Below are 22,184 nucleotides of genomic sequence, written 5' to 3'. Positions count from 1 at the left end.
AAGTATGGATGTTGGACAATACGACTAGCATAATGGATTTTCCATTTTATCCCATCTATAAAATAATAAATTAGAATTTCTTGTGTATACAAATCTTCATTTTAACAATTAAACACGTTTTTTCGAAAAGTCAAAGCAAATTCTCATTTATCTATTTTTAAATAAAAAATAAAGATCCTAAATTCAGAGAAAATTTAATTTCAATATAATAAATGATATTTTTATTAAAAATACAGCTTTTTAAATAGCAAAGCTAACCTTTTATTTTTTTTTTGGATTCCTCCTTTCGTGGAGGGTGCTAGAACACCTCTAAACCAACATTAAGAACCATGCTCTCACGAGCATTGCTAGAGTACATGAACCATTCACAGAATATGTTACAGTTGTTTGTAGCATTTCTCCCACAAAATATTAATAGACTTGATAAACTACAAAGTAAATGAATTTCCAGAGACAAGCATTGTAAAGAAACTAAGGGAGAGCACTACCAAAAACTAACAGTTAATAATTTACAGATTGATCTTTTGAGAAAGGAAACAACACGAAGCCTCAATTTCTGCCAAAAAAAGGAATCAACAAAACCTCATAAATTTAACACCAAAAGAACTTTCCATCCACTTTTGCCGAGAGAGAAGTTATAAGCACACCGGCTGCTTGAAGTGTTTGACCAACATAAATTCCTGTGAATGCTCAACTGCGTATTTTTGAAGATAAAATCGGCAAATAAGTGACTTTAAAGGCTTTCAGCATGTGTACCAAAAGAGTCTTACCCCACATGACTTATCATGAATCTGAGAACTTCTCTGAATCAGATGGAAGTAGACCAGGAACGAATTTGTCCCTCAGAAGCACAAGAAAGATCCAAGAACATTGTTTTCATGTTTTCCGGTTACAGAGGTGATGTAGAAGACACAACCGCAACTTGTATGAGGGGACGCCCTGGGAGTTTTGGTGGCTCCAGATTTCCTTGAAGAAGAGATGCCCTTTCAGGATTTGAAAGCATTAGTTGCTGCATGTCCTTTGAAAGCACGTGGAAAACAGCCTGAAGGTCTATCTTTAGTTTTCGACAGGTTGCTATGGAATCAACACCACCCTTTCCAGATTGCTGCAGCTGATAAATTGAACTCAAGTTAAATTTACATACTGAATATGGTTTTTGCACCATAAATAATTCTATGATTAGGAGTGAAATGCCTTGTAGCACATTATGCAACAAATACTTACATGCTACCTTGCACATAGTATACAACAAAAGGGCCGGTGAACATTAATTGTTGTTTGTTCAAAAGTAAAAGTATGCTTTCGTGATGAAAACATGCGAAAAGTATTACATACGGTACAAAATCTCATCATTGCCTCTTTAAGGAATCAACACTATTTTAAGATAAAACAAAGAAAAGTAAACCTGAACTTCTCTAATTTCACCAATTGATACAACAAAAGATACAAAAGGAGCACTCTCCTTCCCACTGGATTAATCCAGTTACAAGACTCAATTCGCTGTGGTAATTGTAATTTGAAAGCCACTTCTCCAATTTGTTTAAGAAACAAATATAGTCAGGTTCATGATAACGTGTTGAAAGTTTGGGTGAAACTTATTAAACATAGAACTCTGTCTATGTGGTTGAACTTTTAGATACATCTGATCACCTAGTTTGATCATGGAAGATTTGCAAAGAACATTAGCATGAATTGTCGTTTAAGCCAAGCCTTATCTCTGTTCATAAGGTCCTGCACCATAGCTTCCACTAGAGTTTCTGAGTAAAAACCTGGCTATTGAAGGAGGAGGACGAATATAAACCACCTCAAAAGGAGTGCAACTAGTTGACACTTTGGAAACTGATATTATACCAGATTCTGCCCAAGGGATGAATTATGCCTAAACTTTTGGCTGCTCAGAACAAAAACTGCTTATATAAGTTTCCAAGGTCCAAGTGAGGACCGCGATTTGTCCATCCAATCGTGGGTGATAGGTTATACTCATCCTTAATTTCGAGTCCTGCAACCTGAATAACTCCTGCCAAAATAAGCTCATAAAGGTTGGGTCACGACCATCACAATAGAACTAGGTACTCCCATGCAAACAAATTATTTCCCAAACAAAATATGTCAGCAATAGACTGAGCTGAATATGGGTTTTACTAGAATGGAATGGCAATACTTACTCAATCTATTCACAACCACCAAGATTAGACCATTAGATTTGGGTATTGGTAAGGGTTGCAGTAGCCTTGTTGGAGATGATGACAAATACTTGCTACGTTTGGCATGCATGACAAGCTGCCACATATTCCGTCAGTACCCCTTTCATACCAATCTAATAAAGGGATTGCACAAGTCTATGGAAAGTGCGATATATTCATGAATGTCTCGTGGTAGATGAAGAATGAAACTCTTGTAGTTATTTAGGAATCCATTGAGATGTTGCTGCAAACACCAATCTTCCTTTGTAATAATCTGCTATGTTCCAAAGTATAACAGTGGTGCAAGTTTAGATCCTTGGTTAAATCCTCCTTGATTTTTGGCAAAACAGGATCAAGATTAACTTCATCATCAATAGCCACAATATCCTGCCAGAACGGTTTAGATATAGGAGCAATAGTAACAACCTTTTGCAGTTGTCTTAAAGGCACTTAGACTGTCTTGAGCCTACTAATTTCGTATAAAGTGTTGATAATAACTTGTTAATCCCAGAAAGCGTCTCAAGGCTCTACTAGTCTTGGGATTAGGCCATGGTAATATAACTTCAATAGGAGGTTGTTAGAACAAAGTTCAACAAACCCTTTGTATGATTTTGATTGTGGTTTGATGAAAAAGTATAAAAAATATACGAGTATCACATAAAGTCCGAACCAGATGTTAAACTTTTCTTACAAAACGCAAGTTGTGTGACTAAATATATGCAAGCGCTATTTGTTGTATGCTTCGTCTGATAGACCTAAGCAATTTGTGTATGCTCTTAGTCTAATAAGCTTTTGCTTGGACAAACACAAACGAGTATACTTCATCTGACAAATGCAAACCTTGAGAATTTCATGGTACACATCAAACTAATAAAATGCTTATTTTATACTTGCACGAAATGTTCACTTCTTCATTCTTTCAATAGGAGCTCACAACATTTTGTCAACATCAAGATCCTCTAAAGAATGTGTTGAAAGTTGCTCCATACAATAAACTTTTCTAAAATAGGTGGGATGTCAATCCTACAGAGTCAGTCAGTTGTACCAAGCCTTGCGCTTTGCTCGAAAGGTGGAGATAAGCTACCTACCTAGGCTTGTGAAGCTTTGTTGTGTTTTAGAGGTGTTGCCAAAGAAGCCACATGTATTCAATGCTAAAGTCAAGAGCATTCAATGCGTCTCAAAGCTTCAAGAGTGGTAAGATGCAAGAAGAAGCAATAGAAAAAGAAGACCCTCAAAATAGCTCCAAAAGATTTGTAATGGCTCTTTTCTTCTTAGCTTTGTATAATGGAGATATCTTTGAAGAAGGAAGGTTGAAGAAAGTGTTGCAACAAGAACGAGAACAAGCTCTTGTAATCTTAAGCAATCATTAGCCTTTGCTAGTGAGAAAGAACATTGTTCCTATTCATAGCTATCTATAAGAGAGCATAATGCTTATATTTGTAAGACATTACCTTCTTTCTAGTGAACAACCTTGCAATCCTTTAGATTACTTTCTTTGTAAACCTCTGTAGTTTTAGCTAGGAGTGATTGTTGTTCAAAAATACTCGATTTTAGCTAGGGGTAAGCGTATTCCAAACAATACTCGGTTTTAGTCAACAGTGGTTGTTGTCCAAACAATACTTGGTTTTAGCCAGGGAGTGGTTTAGTTCCAAAAAATACTCGATTTTAGCCATTGGTGGGTGTTGTCCAAACAATAATCAATACTAGCCAAGAGTTATTGTGTTTTAAACAATACTTGATCCTAGCTTGGAGTGGATGTGTTCCAAACAACACTCAATCTCAGCCAAGAGTGATTGTGTTCCAAAAATACTCAGTCATTAGCTAGGAGTGGTTGAGTTTCAAATAATATTTGTGTTTAGCCATAAGTGGATGAGGTCCAAAGGATATTCAGTTTTATCTTGCAACGATAGTCTACCATAATAGAACTTGACCGTGTTGATCAGAAACTAGATATACTCTAGGTTATCAGACAAACTAGTATAAAAATACCTTACATAAATCTCTCTCAACTCTTATATTTTTATATTGCATGTTATATATATATGCAACTAACCTAAGGAGAGTTTTTGCGAAAAACAAGTTGTGAAAAATGTTAGATATAGTTTGATATTATTAAGATATTGTTAGATATTGATAACCACAATATCAAACAATATCTTCTATTTAATCTTTTTATTTTCAGTTACTCTTTTTACTTGTACCTCTCTCTATTATAAATAGATTACCCTATGTGTGGTTTATACACAAGGGAGATTAATCTCAATCCCTATCTTCTTTATTCTCAACATGGTATCTAGAGCTTAAGGTTTTTTTTTTTTCCGCTATCGCTGCCTCCACCTCTGCCGCCACCGCCGCTGCTGCCACCGGAGCCGCCGGCGCCACTGCCGGCGCCGCCGCCGGAGTAGTCGCCGGAGCCGTCGCCGAAGCCGTCGTCGGAGCCGCCGCCGAAGTCGCCACCACCGTTGTCGTCGCCGGAGTGTTAGTTCCGACCGGCGACCATACAGTTTTGATCATCCCTCACGCGCCATTCGAAGCCGCATTCGAGCATTCGAAGCCGCGTGTCTTCCAGTTCCTCTATGGCGTCTTTCGCTGACTCTTTCCGTTCTGAACTCTCTTCTGTTTCATCCGATATACTTGTTATGTACAACAAATTTCTCAAATGGTATAAGGATCAACAGTTTTCTAGTTCCACTGCATCTGTTGCTCACACAGGTACATCTTTTGTTGGTCTGACTCAATCTTCTTCTCCTGGTCCTTGGGTTTTTGATTCAGGAGCCACTGATCATATTACTGGTAACAAATCTTTGTTCTCTTCTTTATCCTCTACTAATCCTTTACCTTCTGTTACACTCGCTGATGGTTCTAGAGTCTCATCTCATGGTGTTGGCACTGTTAAACTTTTTCCTTCTTTAACCATTGATAATGTTCTTTATGTCCCTGGGTCTCCTTTTAACCTGTTGTCCATCAGTCGCCTAACTCGTTCTCTTGATTGTGTTGTTTCTTTTACCAACAATTCTGTCTGTTTACAGGATCGGAGTTCGAAACAGGTGATTGGCACAGGATATGAGTCTCATGGTCTTTATCATCTTCGTCCCTCTACACACATTGGTGCAGTTATGGAGTCTCCCTCTCTTATTCATGCTCAGTTTGGTCATCCAAGCCTTGCCAAGTTACAACAGCTTGTCCCTGCCTTGTCCAAGTTGTCTCGTTTGGATTGTGAGTCGTGTCAATTAGGCAAGCATACTCGTACTTCTTTTCCTCGTAGTGTCACACGTGATGCTTCGTCCCCTTTTGCCTTGGTTCACTCTGACATTTGGGGTCCTAGCCGCGTTAAGTCTACTTTAGGTTTTCAATACTTTGTTACTTTCATTGATGATTACTCCAGATGCACTTGGTTATTTCTAATGAAACATCGTTCGGAATTATTTCATATCTTTCAATCTTTTTTTAATGAAATTAAAACTCAGTTTGGTGTTTCTATTAGAGTTTTGCATAGTGATAATGGCCGTGAATATCTTTCTCATTCTTTCAAACAATTTATGGCTTCTCACGGCATTCTGCATCAAACTTCTTGTGCTTATACCCCTCAACAAAATGGTGTAGCTGAACGTAAAAATAGACATCTTATGGAAACCACTCGCACTCTTTTAATTCATGGCGAGGTTCCTGAACATTTCTGGGGTGATGCCATTCTTACTGCCTGTTATCTCATTAATCGTATGCCTTCTTCGGTTTTAAAGAATAACATACCTCACTCCATTTTATTCCCTCATGAACCTCTTCATCCCTTACCTTTAAGAGTTTTCGGGTCTACATGTTTTGTTCATAATTTTAGTCCTGGTCTTGACAAGCTTTCTCCTAGATCACATAAGTGTGTTTTCTTAGGGTTTACAAGATCACAAAGAGGATACAAATGTTTTTCTCCTTTTCTTAACCGTTATTTTGTGTCTGCAGATGTCACCTTTAATGAGTTCTCCCTTTATTTTAAGAGTCAATCTTCACCTCTGACTCCATCCAATCCTGACAACTCTTCTAATACCTTTAACGTTCCTATTGTTTGTGACCCTCTTACTGTGTCTTCTTCACCCTCGGTTCCTGCTCCACAGTCACCTGCTCCTCCACCACCTCTTCAGGTTTATAGTCGCCGTAATCGATCACAACCACCACCATGTGACTCCACTCCAGTGCCAACTACTCTGTCTCCTCCGGCTCTGACACCTGAGTCTGACCTTCCCATTGCACTCCGAAAAGGTATGCGTTCTACCCGTAATCCCTCTCCCCATTATATTGCTTTGAGTTATCATCGCTTGTCATTACCTTTTTATACATGTCTTTCCTCTCTTTCTTCTGTGACCATTCCAAAAACTGTCTGTGACGCTTTAGCCCATCCTGGTTGGCGTCAGGCCATGGCAGATGAATTAAGTGCTCTTCATAATAGTGGAACTTGGGAACTGGTCCCGTTGCCGTCTGGGAAATCTGTTGTTGGTTGCAGGTGGGTGTTTGCTATCAAAGTTGGATCTGATGGTACTATTGATCGCCTCAAAGCTCGTCTTGTAGCCAAAGGTTATACTCAAATTTTTGGGTTGGATTATGGAGATACTTTTTCCCCCGTGGCAAAGATGGCTTCTGTTCGTTTATTTATCGCCATGGCCGCTCTTAAACAATGGCCTCTTTATCAACTGGATGTTAAGAATGCTTTCCTCAATGGTGATTTGCAAGAGGAAATTTATATGGAGCAACCTCCTGGGTTTGTTGCTCAGGGGGAGTCTTCTGGGATGGTATGTCGTCTTCGCAAATCACTATATGGCCTAAAACAATCTCCTAGGGCCTGGTTTGGAAAGTTTAGCAATGTTGTTCAACAATTTGGTATGACTCGGTGTGAAACAGATCATTCTGTTTTTTATCAACACTCGAGTGCTGGATGTGTTTACTTGATAGTATATGTTGATGACATCATTCTTACAGGGAGTAACAACCATGGCATCTCTCAGTTGAAACAACATATCTGTCACCATTTTCAGACCAAAGATCTTGGCAAACTCAGATATTTCTTGGGTATTGAGGTGGCACAGTCTAATGATGGTATTGTTATATCTCAAAGAAAGTATGCCATGGATATTCTGGAGGAAACTGGATTGATGAGTTCAAAGTCTGTTGATACACCCATGGATCCCAATACTAAACTTCTACCAAATCAGGGGGAGCCTATATCTGATCCTGAGCAGTATAGACGATTGGTTGGGAAATTGAATTATCTTACCGTTACTCGTCCTGACATTTCCTTTGCAGTCAGTGTGGTAAGCCAATTTCTTAATTCTCCATGTGAAGATCATTGGAATGCAGTCATTCGCATCTTGAAGTATATTAAAAAATCTCCTGGAAAAGGATTGTTATATGGTTCTAATAACCATACAAGAGTTGTTTGCTATTCAGATGCTGATTGGGCAGGAACTCCTTCTGATAGAAGATCTACATCTGGGTATTGTGTCTCCATTGGTGGTAACTTGATCTCGTGGAAAAGTAAGAAACAGAGTGTTGTAGCAAGATCTAGTGCAGAAGTAGAATATAGAGCTATGGCCTCAGCTGCCTGTGAACTTGTTTGGCTCAAGCAATTGCTTCAAGAGTTACAATTTGGAGATATTACTCAAATGACACTTGTATGTGACAATCAGGCTGCCCTTCATATTAGCTCTAATCCTGTCTTTCATGAGAGGACTAAACACATTGAGATTGATTGTCATTTCGTTCGGGAAAAGGTTATGTCTGGAGACATCAAGACTGAGTTTGTTAACTCAAGTGATCAGTTAACAGATATTTTTACGAAGTCTTTACGGGGGCCTAGAATTGATTATATTTGTAACAAGCTTGGCACATACGATTTGTATGCTCCAGCTTGAGGGGGAGTGTTAGATATAGTTTGATATTATTAAGATATTGTTAGATATTGATAACCACAATATCAAACAATATCTTCTATTTAATCTTTTTATTTTCAGTTACTCTTTTTACTTGTACCTCTCTCTATTATAAATAGATTACCCTATGTGTGGTTTATACACAAGGGAGATTAATCTCAATCCCTATCTTCTTTATTCTCAACAAAAAAGCTTCTAGCAATACATTTGTCAAACATGAAGACGTTCTTCATCAAACATAATCTTTTAAAGACTACTTGATAGGTCATCCATCAAGTATCAACTTCGTCTGTTTGCATTCACCAAACAAAGCTTTGCCAAAACTTTTTCAAAATTCCCAAAACACAATTCAACCCTCTCTTTTTGTGCTTTAACCTATTTTCCTCATAGGTAAAACTTCAAAGTCTACAAATACTACTTTGTATTCTTTTAGGATTTGAATTTTTTTCATTCTCAATTGCAACAACCAAATCTGCATACACTTCCCCTTCATGCTTCTCCGAATTTTCCATGGCTTGTGCTTCCATTATCAGAAGCTAGACAACTTTTGTTTCTATTAACTTCAACAATATTCTGGATGAAATCATATGCTTATATAAATTGAGATCTCCTTTGATTGTAAACTTTTGATCATAGTGAGAAAAAAGTCATAGCAAGGGTCTTCCAATTAAACTTGATCTCCTCTAAAGTGGCTAACCAAGTCATGCCAAAATAACATCTACTCCTCCTAATTCAAACAGAACAAACTCCTCTAAAAAATTATAATCACCTATTTTCGCATTCAAGTCCTTAGGTCGGCCATGAGTTTATTTTTATACCCATCTTCTAATCTCACCTTACAAGAATTTGATGGATCAATCTTTAACCCCAAATTGTGTAGCAAATCTGATGAAATTGTAGGAGTAATTAATATATCTAGGCAATCATGATGTGTAGGCTAGGAGGTTGAGTGTTGGATAACCTCTAACCTAGCACCTAGCTGCAGCCTTTAGTTTTTCACCTTTTTTGTATCTCCTTCATCATATATATAAATATCAGGAATAGTAGAGGGAATTCAAATCAAGCCCTCAAACATATTTTGTCTGTTTTAATCTCAACTTGGTATCAGAGCGGGTCGATCCCGCTCTGGTTTCCGTCTGGTATGTCCATTGGCACTTGTTGCCATCGTCCGCGGCTGTCCGCCGCTATTCGTCACTGTTAATCACCGTCTGTAGCTGTTCACTGCCATAAAACACTATCCAAAGCTACTCACTGTCACTGTTCACAAAACCGTCGCTGTCTGCCACTGTTCCGCCGCAGTCCGCCACTGTTCGCCGCCGGCCGCCGTCTCCGACCACCTCAGTTTTCGCCGGCGACCACTGGATCTGGAGCGCCTCTCCGAGCGACAGCCAACCCCACCGGTGCCGGAACCAGCCTCCCGTCGACGCGCCGCCACGCGCCGCTTCTCTCTCCGCTGCGAACAGGCGCGTGCAGCCCACGCGCCGCCTTCTGCTGCTCGGAACCTCACGGCGCCACCTCCGTAGCTCTCGCCGGAGTCTTCTGCTGCTGTTCCAACCCTCAAAACTCCGATTCAATGAGGTCCAGACGTCACCCTTGCGGACATCTCCCTCGGTCGTTTAAAAATCTCCACTGGTTTTTGCGTTTCTGCGTTTCTGCTCTCTGTTTTTTGTTCCCTTGATCAGAAATGGCCTCTGGAAGTGTTATTTCATTCTCTGGAAGTCCTTCCATTACTTCCGAGAAGCTAGATGGACAAAATTACCTCTCTTGGTCCGCTGCTGTCGAGATGTGGTTCCTTGGTCAAGGACATCATGACCACCTTGAGAAAGACGGAAGCCATGTGCCTCAAGAAAAAGCCGAACAGTGGAAGCAAGCAGATTTTCAATTGTGTGCCTTGTTGTGGCAATCCGTGGAGCCGAGACTGTTAATGTCTCTTAGGGCATTCAAAACATGTCACTCGTTTTGGAAGAGGACTCAGAATATCTATGCCAACAATATCCAACGCCTATATGATTCGGCGGACAAGTTGGCATCTCTGAAAATGACCAATCATGACATGATCTCCTTCATGAATGAAGCACAATCAGTCGTGGAAGACCTGCGGATGTTTCTCGAAGTCGACGCTTCAGATGAAATGAAGAAGAAGCTGGACAAATACTATATGGTGATGATTCTTCGCGCCATTCATCCAGACTTCAATCACATTAGAGATCAACTGTTGACCTCTCATGAGGTCCCTTCCATGGACACCCTGATCCAGCGTATGATTCGTGTCCCAAAAGTCCCAACACTTGAAATTCAAGAATCTCATGCTCGAGTAGATTCATCTGTTATGGCCGCTACTCGAGGAAGAGGAGGACGTGGACCTAGAGGAGGTGGACGTGGAGGCCGTGGACGTCCTCAATGCACGTATTGCAAGAGGATGGGTCACACTCAAGAAAACTGTTACTCCTTACATGGTTTTCCTTCTAAGACTGCTAATGTCTCTCAGGCTGACACTACTGAGTCCAAATTCACTGAGGACGAGTATCAAGAGTACCTATGTCTCAAGTCCAGCAGCCTGACACAATCATCTCAAGCCCCGAGTACTTCAACAGCTTGCATTTCTCAATCCATTGACAGTCACCATGCATGGGTAATTGATTCCGGTGCTTCTGACCACATCTCTGGTAATACCTCTTTGTTCTCAACCATTTCATTTCAAGACAAACCTCATTTTATAACCCTTGCCAATGGCTCTAAAACTTCCTCAAAGGGAGTCGGTCGAGTCATCCTGTCTCCCTCCCTCACTCTAAAATCTGTCCTTTTTGTCCCTAATTGTCCCTTTAATTTAATTTCCTTAAGCCAGTTAACCAAATTGTTCAACTGTTCAGTAACCTTTGATCACAAATCTTTTGTTATACAGGAGCGTGGTTCGGGGAGACAGATTGGAGAAGGATATGAAGCCGGCGGTTTATATCATTTTGGATCTCGTCCACGAGTGTCATGTGTTACAGCTCCTAGTCCTAAAGTGTTACATGATCGACTTGGTCACCCTCATTTGTCTAAATTAAAAAAAAATGTGTCCTGAACTTAGTGGTCTCCACACCTTAGAATGTGAATCATGTCAACTAGGCAAACATGTTAGATCTGCTTTTCCTAAAAAGTCTCTCTCACAATGTAATTCTAGTTTTTCCATCATTCATTCCGATATTTGGGGACCTAGTCGTATTTCGTCTTTTGGTTTTAAGTATTTTGTTACTTTCATTGATGAATTTTCACGATGTACTTGGGTTTATCTTATGAAAGATCGTTCTGAATTGTTATCCATCTTCACATCTTTTTTACACGAAATCAAGAACCAATTTGGTCGAGTAATCAAAATCTTAAGAAGTGACAATGCCAAAGAGTACTTCTCATCTGCTTTGTCTGCAGTTTTAAGTTCACATGGTATCTTGCATCAGTCCACTTGTCCACACACACCACAGCAAAACGGTATAGCAGAAAGAAAAAATCGACACTTGGTTGAAACTGCTCGCACACTTTTGCTTGGTGCTCATATCCCTGTCCATCATTGGGGAGATGCCCTCTTAACTGCATGTTTTCTTATTAATCGGATGCCTTCCTCCTCTCTCAATCATAAAGTCCCTGTCTCCATCTTGTTTCCAGATAACCCTCTTTTTCACATTCCTCCTCGGGTTTTTGGTTGTGTATGTTTTGTTCACGACCTGTCTCCAGGTCTAGATAAGCTTTCTGCTCGTGCTCTCAAATGTGTCTTCTTGGGCTATTCTCGTCTTCAAAAAGGGTATCGGTGTTACTCTCCTGAAACCAAGAAATACTACATGTCTGCCAATGTCACATTCTTTGAACAAACCCCTTATTTCTCTTCCTCTGTTCAAGACACTCATGTCATACAACAAGTCCTCCCTCTTCTTGTGGTTGAGTCCCCTATCTCAGATGTCTCTGTCAACCCAAGTCCTACTCCACCTACTCCCGAGCCCCTATCCCCACCTACTGATACCTTCCCGAGTCCCGACCTCCCACACAGGACTCTGACGGATAGCCCAATTATCCAAGAATTTGGTGACTGCTCGACTTCAGATCCTTCTCCTTCGTCTCTTGCTCCCACGCCTCCTGATGAAGGTAATTCTGGTTGGCCCATTGCTCTCCGAAAAGGTATTCGTTCCACTCGGAACCCCCATCCTATTTATAATTTTCTTAGTTATCACAGATTGTCGCCTTTCTATTGTTCTTTTTTATCTTCAGTGTCTTCTGTTCCTATTCCCAAAAATGTGAAGGAAGCCCTTGATCATCCTGGATGGCGACAAGCCATGATTGCAGAAATGCAAGCTCTTGAACACAACCACACTTGGGAGCTCATGCCCCTCCCACCGGGCAAGAAGGCAGTTGGTTGTCGATGGGTATATGCAGTTAAGGTTGGCTCTGACGGTCAGGTTGATAGGCTCAAAGCCCGATTAGTTGCCAAAGGGTACACTCAGATTTATGGCCTTGACTATTGTGACACTTTCTCTCCTGTGGCGAAAATGACTGCTATTCGACTCTTCTTTGCAATGGCCGCCATTCGTCATTGGCCACTTCATCAATTGGATATCAAGAATGCTTTCCTTCATGGTGATCTTGAGGAGGAAGTCTACATGGAGCAACCCCCTGGATTTATTGCTCAGGGGGAGTCTGGTATGGTGTGCAAATTGCATCGCTCTTTATACGGCCTCAAACAATCACCACGTGCCTGGTTTGGAAAATTCAGCTCCATTATTCAAAGTTTTGGGTTGAGACGCAGTGAGGCAGATCACTCCGTCTTTTACTCGCATACTTCTCCTGGGAAATGTATCTACCTAATAGTATATGTTGATGATATAGTCATTACAGGAAATGATATTGTTGGCATATCTCAATTAAAGGAGCACTTGTGTAGGCATTTTCAAACCAAGGATTTGGGAAGCCTCAAATACTTCTTGGGCATTGAAGTGGCACAGTCTAAACATGGCATTGTAATCTCTCAAAGGAAGTATGCTCTTGATATCCTGCAAGAAACTGGTATGATTGATTGTAAACCAGTAGAGAGTCCTATGGACCCAAATCAAAAGTTAACAACTGAAGAAGGTGAATTATTCTCTGACCCTGAAAGATACAGGAGGCTGGTTGGAAAACTAATTTACCTCACCATTACAAGGCCAGATCTATCCTTTGCAGTTGGAGTGGTTAGTCAGTTTATGCAGTCTCCATGTGTTGGCCATTGGAATTCTATCATCCGCATTCTAAGGTACCTAAAAAAGGCTCCCGGGCAAGGGTTGTTATATGAAGATCGAGGAAGCTTTCATGTCTCTGGATATTGTGATGCGGATTGGGCAGGATCTCCTATGGACAGACGATCTACTACTGGATACTGTGTATTCCTTGGAGGTAATATTATTTCATGGAAAAGTAAGAAGCAGAGTGTAGTAGCTAGATCGACAGCTGAAGCTGAATATAGAGCCATGGCATCACTAACATGTGAACTTATATGGGTGAAGCAATTTCTTCAAGAACTTAAGTTTTGTGACATCAAGACTATGAAGATGTATTGCGATAATCAAGCTGCTCTCCACATTGCTTCAAATCCAGTGTTTCACGAGAGAACAAAACATATAGAAATAGACTGTCATTTTGTTCGTGAAAAGTTATTGGCAAAGGAAATATGTACTGAGTTTGTGGGATCGAATGACCAACTCGCAGACATGTTGACCAAGTCATTAAGAGGACCTCGAATTGAGTTTATTTGTTCCAAGCTGGGTACATACAATTTGTATGCTCCAGCTTGAGGGGGAGTGTAGGAGTAATTAATATATCTAGGCAATCATGATGTGTAGGCTAGGAGGTTGAGTGTTGGATAACCTCTAACCTAGCACCTAGCTGCAGCCTTTAGTTTTTCACCTTTTTTGTATCTCCTTCATCATATATATAAATATCAGGAATAGTAGAGGGAATTCAAATCAAGCCCTCAAACATATTTTGTCTGTTTTAATCTCAACTGAAATAAAGCTGAGTAGCATATTAAAGATATTAAAGATTCATGGATTCTCTAATTCCTAGTCTTGTATGTCCTGTACTAGGTTTGGCCACTATTAACCCAGAGAAAGATTTCCACTCCCCTGCTATGTTCTTTCACACCCATTGGACGAGTGTGCACTAGGTTTGTTTTACTGATTGTGTGTTCGAGATAAAATTCCTCTTTGACCTTGATAATGGAAACTTGAATTGGATTCTCGAAATGAAGGACCATTGTTGTGTTGTCCTTCATAGCCTCCTCCACATCATAGGCTATTTCCATAGCTCCAATTAAGTTCCCTAGGTCATGTGGTCAAACCTAATTTTGTATATTGTGTCGTAGACCTGTGAAGAAATACACCATCAACCGATATCTCAATGTTTGGTTTAGTTGTGGCACATTGGGATGAAATCTTTCACACTCCTCGTTTGTTTGCCAATCTCTCAAATAATGTCCCACTCTGGCTGTGTTAATGCAAGATCTTCCCAAGAAGGGTTCTGGGATTTTTGTTGCTAGAATTTGAACCAATGGCCAACATTTCCTTAATGTTAATAAAGGCTGGGCATAATTTCTCTGATTCTGTGACGTTTTAAACTTTAAAAAAATTGTCATCCTCACTATCCAACCTTGTGGATCATTCCCTTCAAATGTGGGCAACTCCACCAGTTTAACCCAAGGGCATAGTGGTTCTTCCTCATCCTCATTAAATCCATTCCTGTCAATGTGTCCTCTTCCTTTTTCTCATCACCATTGACAGAATTTTCTCTTCCATCTGATAATTCTTTCTTTTCTAAATTTCAAGAAGCATATACTTAATTTCTCTCCTGTTAGGTATTCTTTCTTTTACCAAAGTCATGTTTGTTCTCAACCCTACAATCTGCTTCCTCTGTTCGTTGGCCCATTTTTTCAAAGCACTCACTCTAGTTTCTATTATGCCACTGAGACCCAGCAGGTCGGACCAAAATTGTTAAGAATCAACTATTTTAAGAGAAAACAAAGAAAAGTAATTACTAGCAGACATTAAGCCGTAAAAAGTACCTTACAACTGTATTCTTAGTCATTGTTTTTAAACCTCCTCTTATAATAAACCTGCAATCCTGTCTTATTATCAACAGACTGTATTTGCTTCTGTCTATGAGCCTCCTAAAAACTATTCTTAGTCAAGTATTCAACTCTCAAAGCTACCTCATACAGATCGTTCTCGAACCAGCAGACTAAATAAATATGCCAAGGGTACTAAACTTTTGCTTTTATCCTAGCACATTACTAACCAGCTCTTTGTCTTTTCAATAAGTTCATGCCCATCATCTTAGAGCCTGAATACCTTTATAATAGTTTAATTAGTACATGCATGTGCAAGTATGCATCATATGCAGATTACTAATCATAAATGCTAAGGCTCATTAAGCTTGAGCACAAATTTTTAGTTTAAATCAAACCTGGTTCCATTCGTAGATTCTAACTGAACAAGCTTGAGCATGTTAGCATTCATCTGAGGTTGCTCTCCTACCTCTAATCAAGCCAAATTGACAGTAAAACTAACCAAATTTGATTCTTAAATTTAAGGGGAACCTACCCTAAAAAGCTAAATGTTAAGGGAAAAATCAAACACTTGAAGACTCCACTAATCGTCTTATTCTACTCATGTGGGAAAGTAGTCCAATTTGTATGGTGCATTTTTCCATGGGAACACATTAACATCAAATCTGAGAAATTACCATGTTAAGCTCCAAACAGACAAATAGGATGGGGCAAATCATCTACTTATTATAATGGTTCCATAGATACCATAGTGTTACAATTTCTCACAGCAGAAGGAACAATCAGTGAAAAATATGTAATGTCAACAGAAAAATTCTAGAGTATTTTCTTTTAACATGATGCCTATGTATCAATAAAGTTCTAGACAATATTTAGCTATTACAAGCTACATCAAATAATATTTTTTCATAATAAGCGAAATTGTGTATATCTTTTTGATTTCTACACATTTCACTAAATATGAACGTTTGAACTTTCGTATCATAGCTTTATGATAATCAAAACTAATGAAAACCTTACATAATTCCATTGTGGTCAATTGGATGAGATGAAAGAAGACAGAGAAGAAAACACATGAATAATAACGCGTTTTCTTCTGTTTGTTAGAAGAGGAAACATTAACTTATAGAAACAAAAGTTCAAAATTTATATTCCATTTTCTCAACAACTCAAATTTCAATGTATCCTCACTTTTATTTCCTCTAAACCAAACAAAGAGGTAATTAATGGTAAGTTTTGTTGACAGAATCTAGGTAGACACCTCCATCATAGAAAGGAGAAGATTTCAATGTCAAGAAATGAGGGATATTAAAAACCTTAGTCTATGTCAAAGATTGCTCTTGGAAAATTCATAATTCATATAATGTCTAAAGCTTACAAACAAAAATACTACAGTAATCAACCGAAACAGATCCTTGGAATACTAAGAAACCTGCACATTCACACAAACAAATACCAATAAAAAATTAAATTCTCTGCTCTTAGTGGTAGGTAAACATTTGATGACATCATGAAATCTAAATAAAAACAAAAAGGGGAGAGCAGCAGAGATAACATACCTATCATGTCCTTCTATCTGAATTTGAATATCAGTTTTACACTATTAGTTACAGTAATGGCAGGGAAGTGAAGTGACACGCATTAGGCAGAAGTGCAGAGGAGTGGAATATGTAAGTGTGCTTTAAGGAGAGAGAAAAAACAACAGAAAATAAGAGGTAGCAAGCAAGCAAAGAGAGATAAGGATTATATACTGGGTGCGGTAGCCAAATAAGGAGAGGAGTAGTTGGTATTAATATTGACTAGGCTGAGTGAAAAAGCTGGTTCTTCCCAAGGCAAAGGGTTCTCTAGATGTTTTTCCTATTTTCTTGGATAGCATTTTCTACCACTAAGGGGTTCTCTAGTTCTTTTTATTATTTCTTCAATTGCAGTATTGTAACAGAGATTTACACCTTTGATACACTTCTAATTCAGTAGCTAGCATCAACATTACTCGAGTTTATTTTAAAATTCCTCCCCAGTAAAACAATATTCATTACTCGGCATGTACGATGATGGATATCAATTCCTTTGCAAATGCAAATAATAAAATTGAAAACGATAACAAATCAAACATATACGGAAATAGCAAGTTTTATTCTTGTTGGACAAAGTAAAGGTTTGGTCAATCAACATTATACATTTATTTGAGGTTCCCAAGAAAGCACACTACCTGTATTTCTCTGAGGAGAAGTCTCTCTATAACATTGAATGAATCCACAATTTCCAATTCAGACAGTCTAGAAATAAGCTGTTGGATGTCAGATTTCATTCTGGCTTGCCTCCATAATCTACCTTGCTCATGTTCAGCAATAGCACGCCTCCTCTTAAACCATGGCATAAAGTTGGGTCCATATAGGAATCGCCTGATGAGAGTATGCAAGCAAATCATGAGAAGATTATATAATTTAATAAGAACCGCAAATTCAGTGTAAGGTCATAAATTCATAATGTACAATACTATATATTACGGAGAGGTTTGAAGCAAACGCTAGTACATGATTGATAAATAGTGCAAACATGAGTATTACCTGTACAAGTCAAGCCAATTAGATCTCATTCGCTTTAAGATAAACTTCCCTGGACCTCTTGCTGATAAACTTGCAAGAAATTCATCAGCATTGAATGGAGGTAGAGAAGGAGGGTCTATATAAGGAGAAGATCCTTCTGATGGTATTGATGTCCTAAAATATGGGCTAAAAGGAGCCAAAAAGTTAGTAGTGAGCTCCAAGAAGTGTCTCCGTAATATCTCATTGTTCACAACAGACATTGACTCCTCAACTCTAGGTGACACCCCAGCATCTATAAGCCTATTCAGGATAGAAGTATCTGGCTTCGTTGTGGCAGAATAGGTACTCCAAATGGCCTCCTTATGTTCTGTCATGAGACAAAGAGGACCATCTCTCCGCAGTCTAACTGCACTCAATAAATTCGAAGGAGAGAACTTATTTAAGGAAAGTTGTTGAATCCCAAGACCTTCTGGTCTGCCAGAAATTCTCCCAGTGGACCTACTCATAAGAGTAAGCCTGTTTGAATTAGGAGGAGGACTTCCAACTGAGACAATGTGCGGGATGTTACGCAGAGCTTTGAGGAAGAAAAGGTTTGTCACCCCTAAAATCATTGATGGGAAAGCTTCACCTTCTTGGATTGAGTTTAAGCGTGCAAAGACCGGATCATGAATGGTAAAGTAAGGCCGGAAATCAACACTGCAAAGTAATGGAGCAAGCAAACTCACAAGACTAGCTACGGCCTCACAACACTGGGGAGGTGTGGGGGCAATGATGAGAATAGGCTCACCAATGAGTAACAACTCCCACAGCAACCAAAGCTGCAATAAAATCCCTCGGAACGAACCAAAAAGATCAGAATCATGAAAAAGACCTTGTGGGACAGGCTGATTATTAGGAACAAAGGGTGTCATAGAAGAAGCACCCTCTTCAAAAAAAACTTCACCTTCCAAAGGCAAACTGTGAGCAGGTGGCAAATTCACTTTAAGTGCTGCATTTCCTATAGGAAGATCCATCACCTTACCAGGAACTGGAACAGGCCATTTAGAAACATATGCAGCAATATGCTCCAAAGCTTTCTTGCCAATGTCAAAAAACAAAGGGCCCACAATTTGCAACAAAGGTCTAAACACACTTGAATAAGGATTATAAGACAAAATGACAACAGACTTCTGCTCCCCGCCTCGCTTTAACCGCTCATCCTGTCTCTGCCTATTGAACACATAACCATACAAGAATTTGGAAGCATTGCTACTATCAGCAACACTCTTTTCATCTAATGACTTCTTAAGAATCCTGCGAATTCGGAAAAAGAAGATACAATCGTGAATGCTGGATCGGTTCTGGTGCTGTGAAACGGAATCAGGAAAGGAACTATAAGCAATTTCAAGCTCCTCATCGTGTGAAAGACAACCCTGTGGATAACACTCTTCCACAAGCTGACCTTGTTCAAGATCAAACCTTATAGCACAAAAGGCAACAACCCATCGTTGCAATGATTCTGAATCAACACTCGGGCTCACTTCTGTTCTCACTAAAAACGAAGGAGACCTACTCATATCTTCCAAAAGATAACACAAAAATTTTACAAACCAACCTCAGTTTTCCGCTACAAAACCAGCATTATCACATTCATTGGTCAACGGGCTTAATTTCTAAGAGAAACCCAAATGAAAAGGTGGAAATCTGAGAATTGGGTTTTATTCTCTAACGCCAAAAGCGCAAGAATTATGCTACACCAAAAACAACCTTGCTTAACTACTTGTTCGTGTTACTCTGGGTAGCAGATTAGGAACCGAAAAGGGCTTCCACAAGATCCAGGATTTAGAAAACGAAACGAAAATGAGATTAATTGATTGATTGATGAAGATCTGGAAAATGGGTACCTGAAAATGTAAAGGGGTGGCTCAAATCCAAATTGAGAAGTTGTATGACAGGTGTAGGAAAAAGGGAAGGGTATTGCAAATGGTTGAAGAAGGGTAATATCACACTTTAGGAATTTAAGAGAAATAGAATTAGTGCGATATTTTGGGAATTTAAGAGAAATAGAATTAGTTGGATTTGCAGTGTGATTCAAACTTTCAATTCCAAATCCAAGGTGCCTAGCTAAAATTTTGCAAAACACTTTTTCCTTACGGGACAAAGTTTAAAATCTAATCATATACTAAGTTTTTAGTCAACAATTTTTTCATAAAATTAATTTGTATTAAACGTATTCCTGAATTGTAATTATAAAATTTTATATTGATTTTAAAATATCAGTTACATTGCGCAATTTGAGGTGAAAAATAGATTCTTCAGAATAAAAATAATATTTTTAAACTTTTATAACATAAAGCGCTTTTCACTTTACATCAAAAATAAATTTCATGATAATATAATTCATAAAAACAAGTAGTAATAAATATAAAATGCTAAGAAACATTAAAAGGAAAGGAAGAATCTTAAGTTAAAAGAAAGAAAAATAGAAAATTCAACGCATACATTGTAAGATCGTAGGAAACAAATAAATATATGAGAAATGAAATTATGTATTATTGAGTTTGTATAAAATGATATATATGAGGAAGGAAATTATGTATCATTCGGTTTGTATTAAATGATATAAGATGTGTGTTATATATACACATAAAATTAATTTCAGAAGTCACAGGTAAATTGTCCTAAAACATGGGTCTATGCTAACATCTCCTCAAATTTAAAATGTTACGACTAAATGCATTAAGAGTTTGTCAAATACAAAACGAAAGCGTAAAACGGAGTGCGGCTTGGTAAATATATTTGCAATTTGTAGAGTCGAAGGAAAACATGGTAACGATATAATGTCAAGTTGAAGATGGTGGCAAGTAAAATGACAATCTGTTTCAATATGTTTGGTTCACTCATAAAAAACAGAGTTGTGAGCAATATGAATAATACTTTTATTGTTAAAATGTAGAGATATAGGATCTTTCAAATAGATACTCATATTTGTAAGTAAGCAATGCAGCCAAATAATCTCACAACTAGTCAAAGTCTGGCACAATACTCAGCTCCTTTGGACGATTGAGATGTAACATCTTGTTTCTTACTTCCATGATATAAGTGAATCACTAAGAGAAATACACCACCTAGTAGTGGATTTCTGATCATTAGGATCACCATTCCAATATGTATCACAATAGGCACATAAGTCTAAAGACAACGTAAAAGAAAGCAAAAGAAATTGAAACTAAGTGCCCCGAAGATATATGAAAATATGAAGAACAACACCCCAATGAATTGTTGTTGGAGCTGAAACAAACTAACTAACAACATGTGCAATGTTTGGACGAGTCACAGTAAGATAAACCAGACTCCCAACAATAATTCTATATAAAGTAGAACCAGTCAAAGTAACATCATCTACTGGGAAATATTGTACACTTGTCTCAAGAGGAGTATCAATAATCTTGTTGTTAATAAGCCGAACACGCTTAAATAGATCAATAATATACTTAGACTAAGACAAAAGATAATTTTTGAAAGAAGAAACAATCTCAATATCTCAAAAGTAACGCAATACACCTAAATCTAGTTAACCTCTAGGTACAACTCATCCTGAGACCTAGCTGACCTCCACGCCATTCAACCGAGAAGGTACATGTGTCATTAATGAGTTTTGATGCAAATAATTATTAATGTAGTTCTATTTTTTAGAGGACAAAAATACTCACAAATATTATAATAATAATATATGTGATATATTAAAATAAAATTTAAAACAATTAAATAATAAAGTAAAGTTAATGAAGTTGTAATGTAATGTAATTAATAAAATTATATTGAAAATATGAATATTGTAACACTATTTTGGTTTAATGGAATATAATACAGTAATATATAAATTAAATTTAGAACTCTATATAATGAAAATGACTAATGCAGTATCATATTAAATAACATAAAAATTATTAAATAATTTTATTATGTAATAAAAATAAAATAGAAAGTTAAACTTTTGTTGACATTAAATTTTATAATTTAATAAAATTATTTTATTATTTTTAACTTTTTTTATGTATGAAAAAAAATTATAAATAATAATTTTATAACATTTGTAAGAATTTTTGTTCTTTAAATATAAAATATTATCACATTAATAATTATTAAAGTTAAAATTTATTTAATACTTTAATTTATTATATTTTTTTATAAAATTTAATGCATATTGATTATTTTTAACTAGTATTTAAGAGTTCTGATCAGTACCATAAATATATCACAAAAGTCACTCTCTTGTTAATAAACTTGTGATTGAAGACAACATTAAGAAATTTGTACTTTCGTTCCGAAGTTTTTTTTCTACAAAACATTAAATGTAGTCGACCATGTAACCCTTCAATCAAGATTCGTTACAATTGTGGTTCTAATTGTTGTGATTCTCAAAGCTACTTCTACATAGTGGAATAATTAACTAGACTTATTAAGATCATGACAAAAAACATGCTTCTTTAAA

The 22,184-nt window shown here is 37.9% G+C and overlaps 1 protein-coding gene across 2 annotated transcripts; it reads right to left on the bottom strand.

Moving 5' to 3' along the window:
- Positions 1–320: 320 nt before the first annotated feature.
- LOC114163083 (protein DENND6A-like) lies at positions 321–19,776 on the bottom strand. 2 transcript variants are annotated; one of them, XR_003599360.1, is made up of 4 exons: positions 17,732–19,776; positions 17,374–17,566; positions 771–1,111; positions 321–694 (listed from the first exon to the last, which is right to left on the bottom strand). XR_003599360.1 is itself a non-coding variant. In XM_028047160.1 (3 exons), exons 1-3 carry the CDS (start codon positions 19,264–19,266, stop codon positions 890–892), a joined length of 1,950 nt encoding a protein of 649 aa, XP_027902961.1. In that variant the 5' UTR covers positions 19,267–19,776; the 3' UTR covers positions 321–889. The 2 variants fall into 2 exon arrangements, 1 of the variants encoding a protein (XP_027902961.1); XM_028047160.1 differs by having other exon boundaries at positions 321–1,111.
- Positions 19,777–22,184: the final 2,408 nt, after the last annotated feature.

The sequence above is a fragment of the Vigna unguiculata genome, chromosome 9, assembly GCF_004118075.2.
Source record: "Vigna unguiculata cultivar IT97K-499-35 chromosome 9, ASM411807v1, whole genome shotgun sequence".
NCBI classification, from domain to species: domain Eukaryota; kingdom Viridiplantae; phylum Streptophyta; class Magnoliopsida; order Fabales; family Fabaceae; genus Vigna; species Vigna unguiculata.
The sequence above is the reverse complement of the archived record's forward strand: the minus strand, read 5'-3'. Positions and strand labels throughout refer to the sequence as shown.

Coding starts and splice junctions, on each gene's coding strand:
- LOC114163083 (XM_028047160.1), bottom strand. CDS start 19,266: ATGAGTAGGTCTCCTTCGTTTTTAGTGAGAACAGAAGTGAGCCCGAGT. Junction 17,567..17,731: donor AATTGGCTTGACTTGTACAG/GTAATACTCATG, acceptor TACTCTCATCAG/GCGATTCCTATATGGACCCA. Junction 1,112..17,373: donor TTCTCCTCAGAGAAATACAG/GTAGTGTGCTTT, acceptor TCAATTTATCAG/CTGCAGCAATCTGGAAAGGG.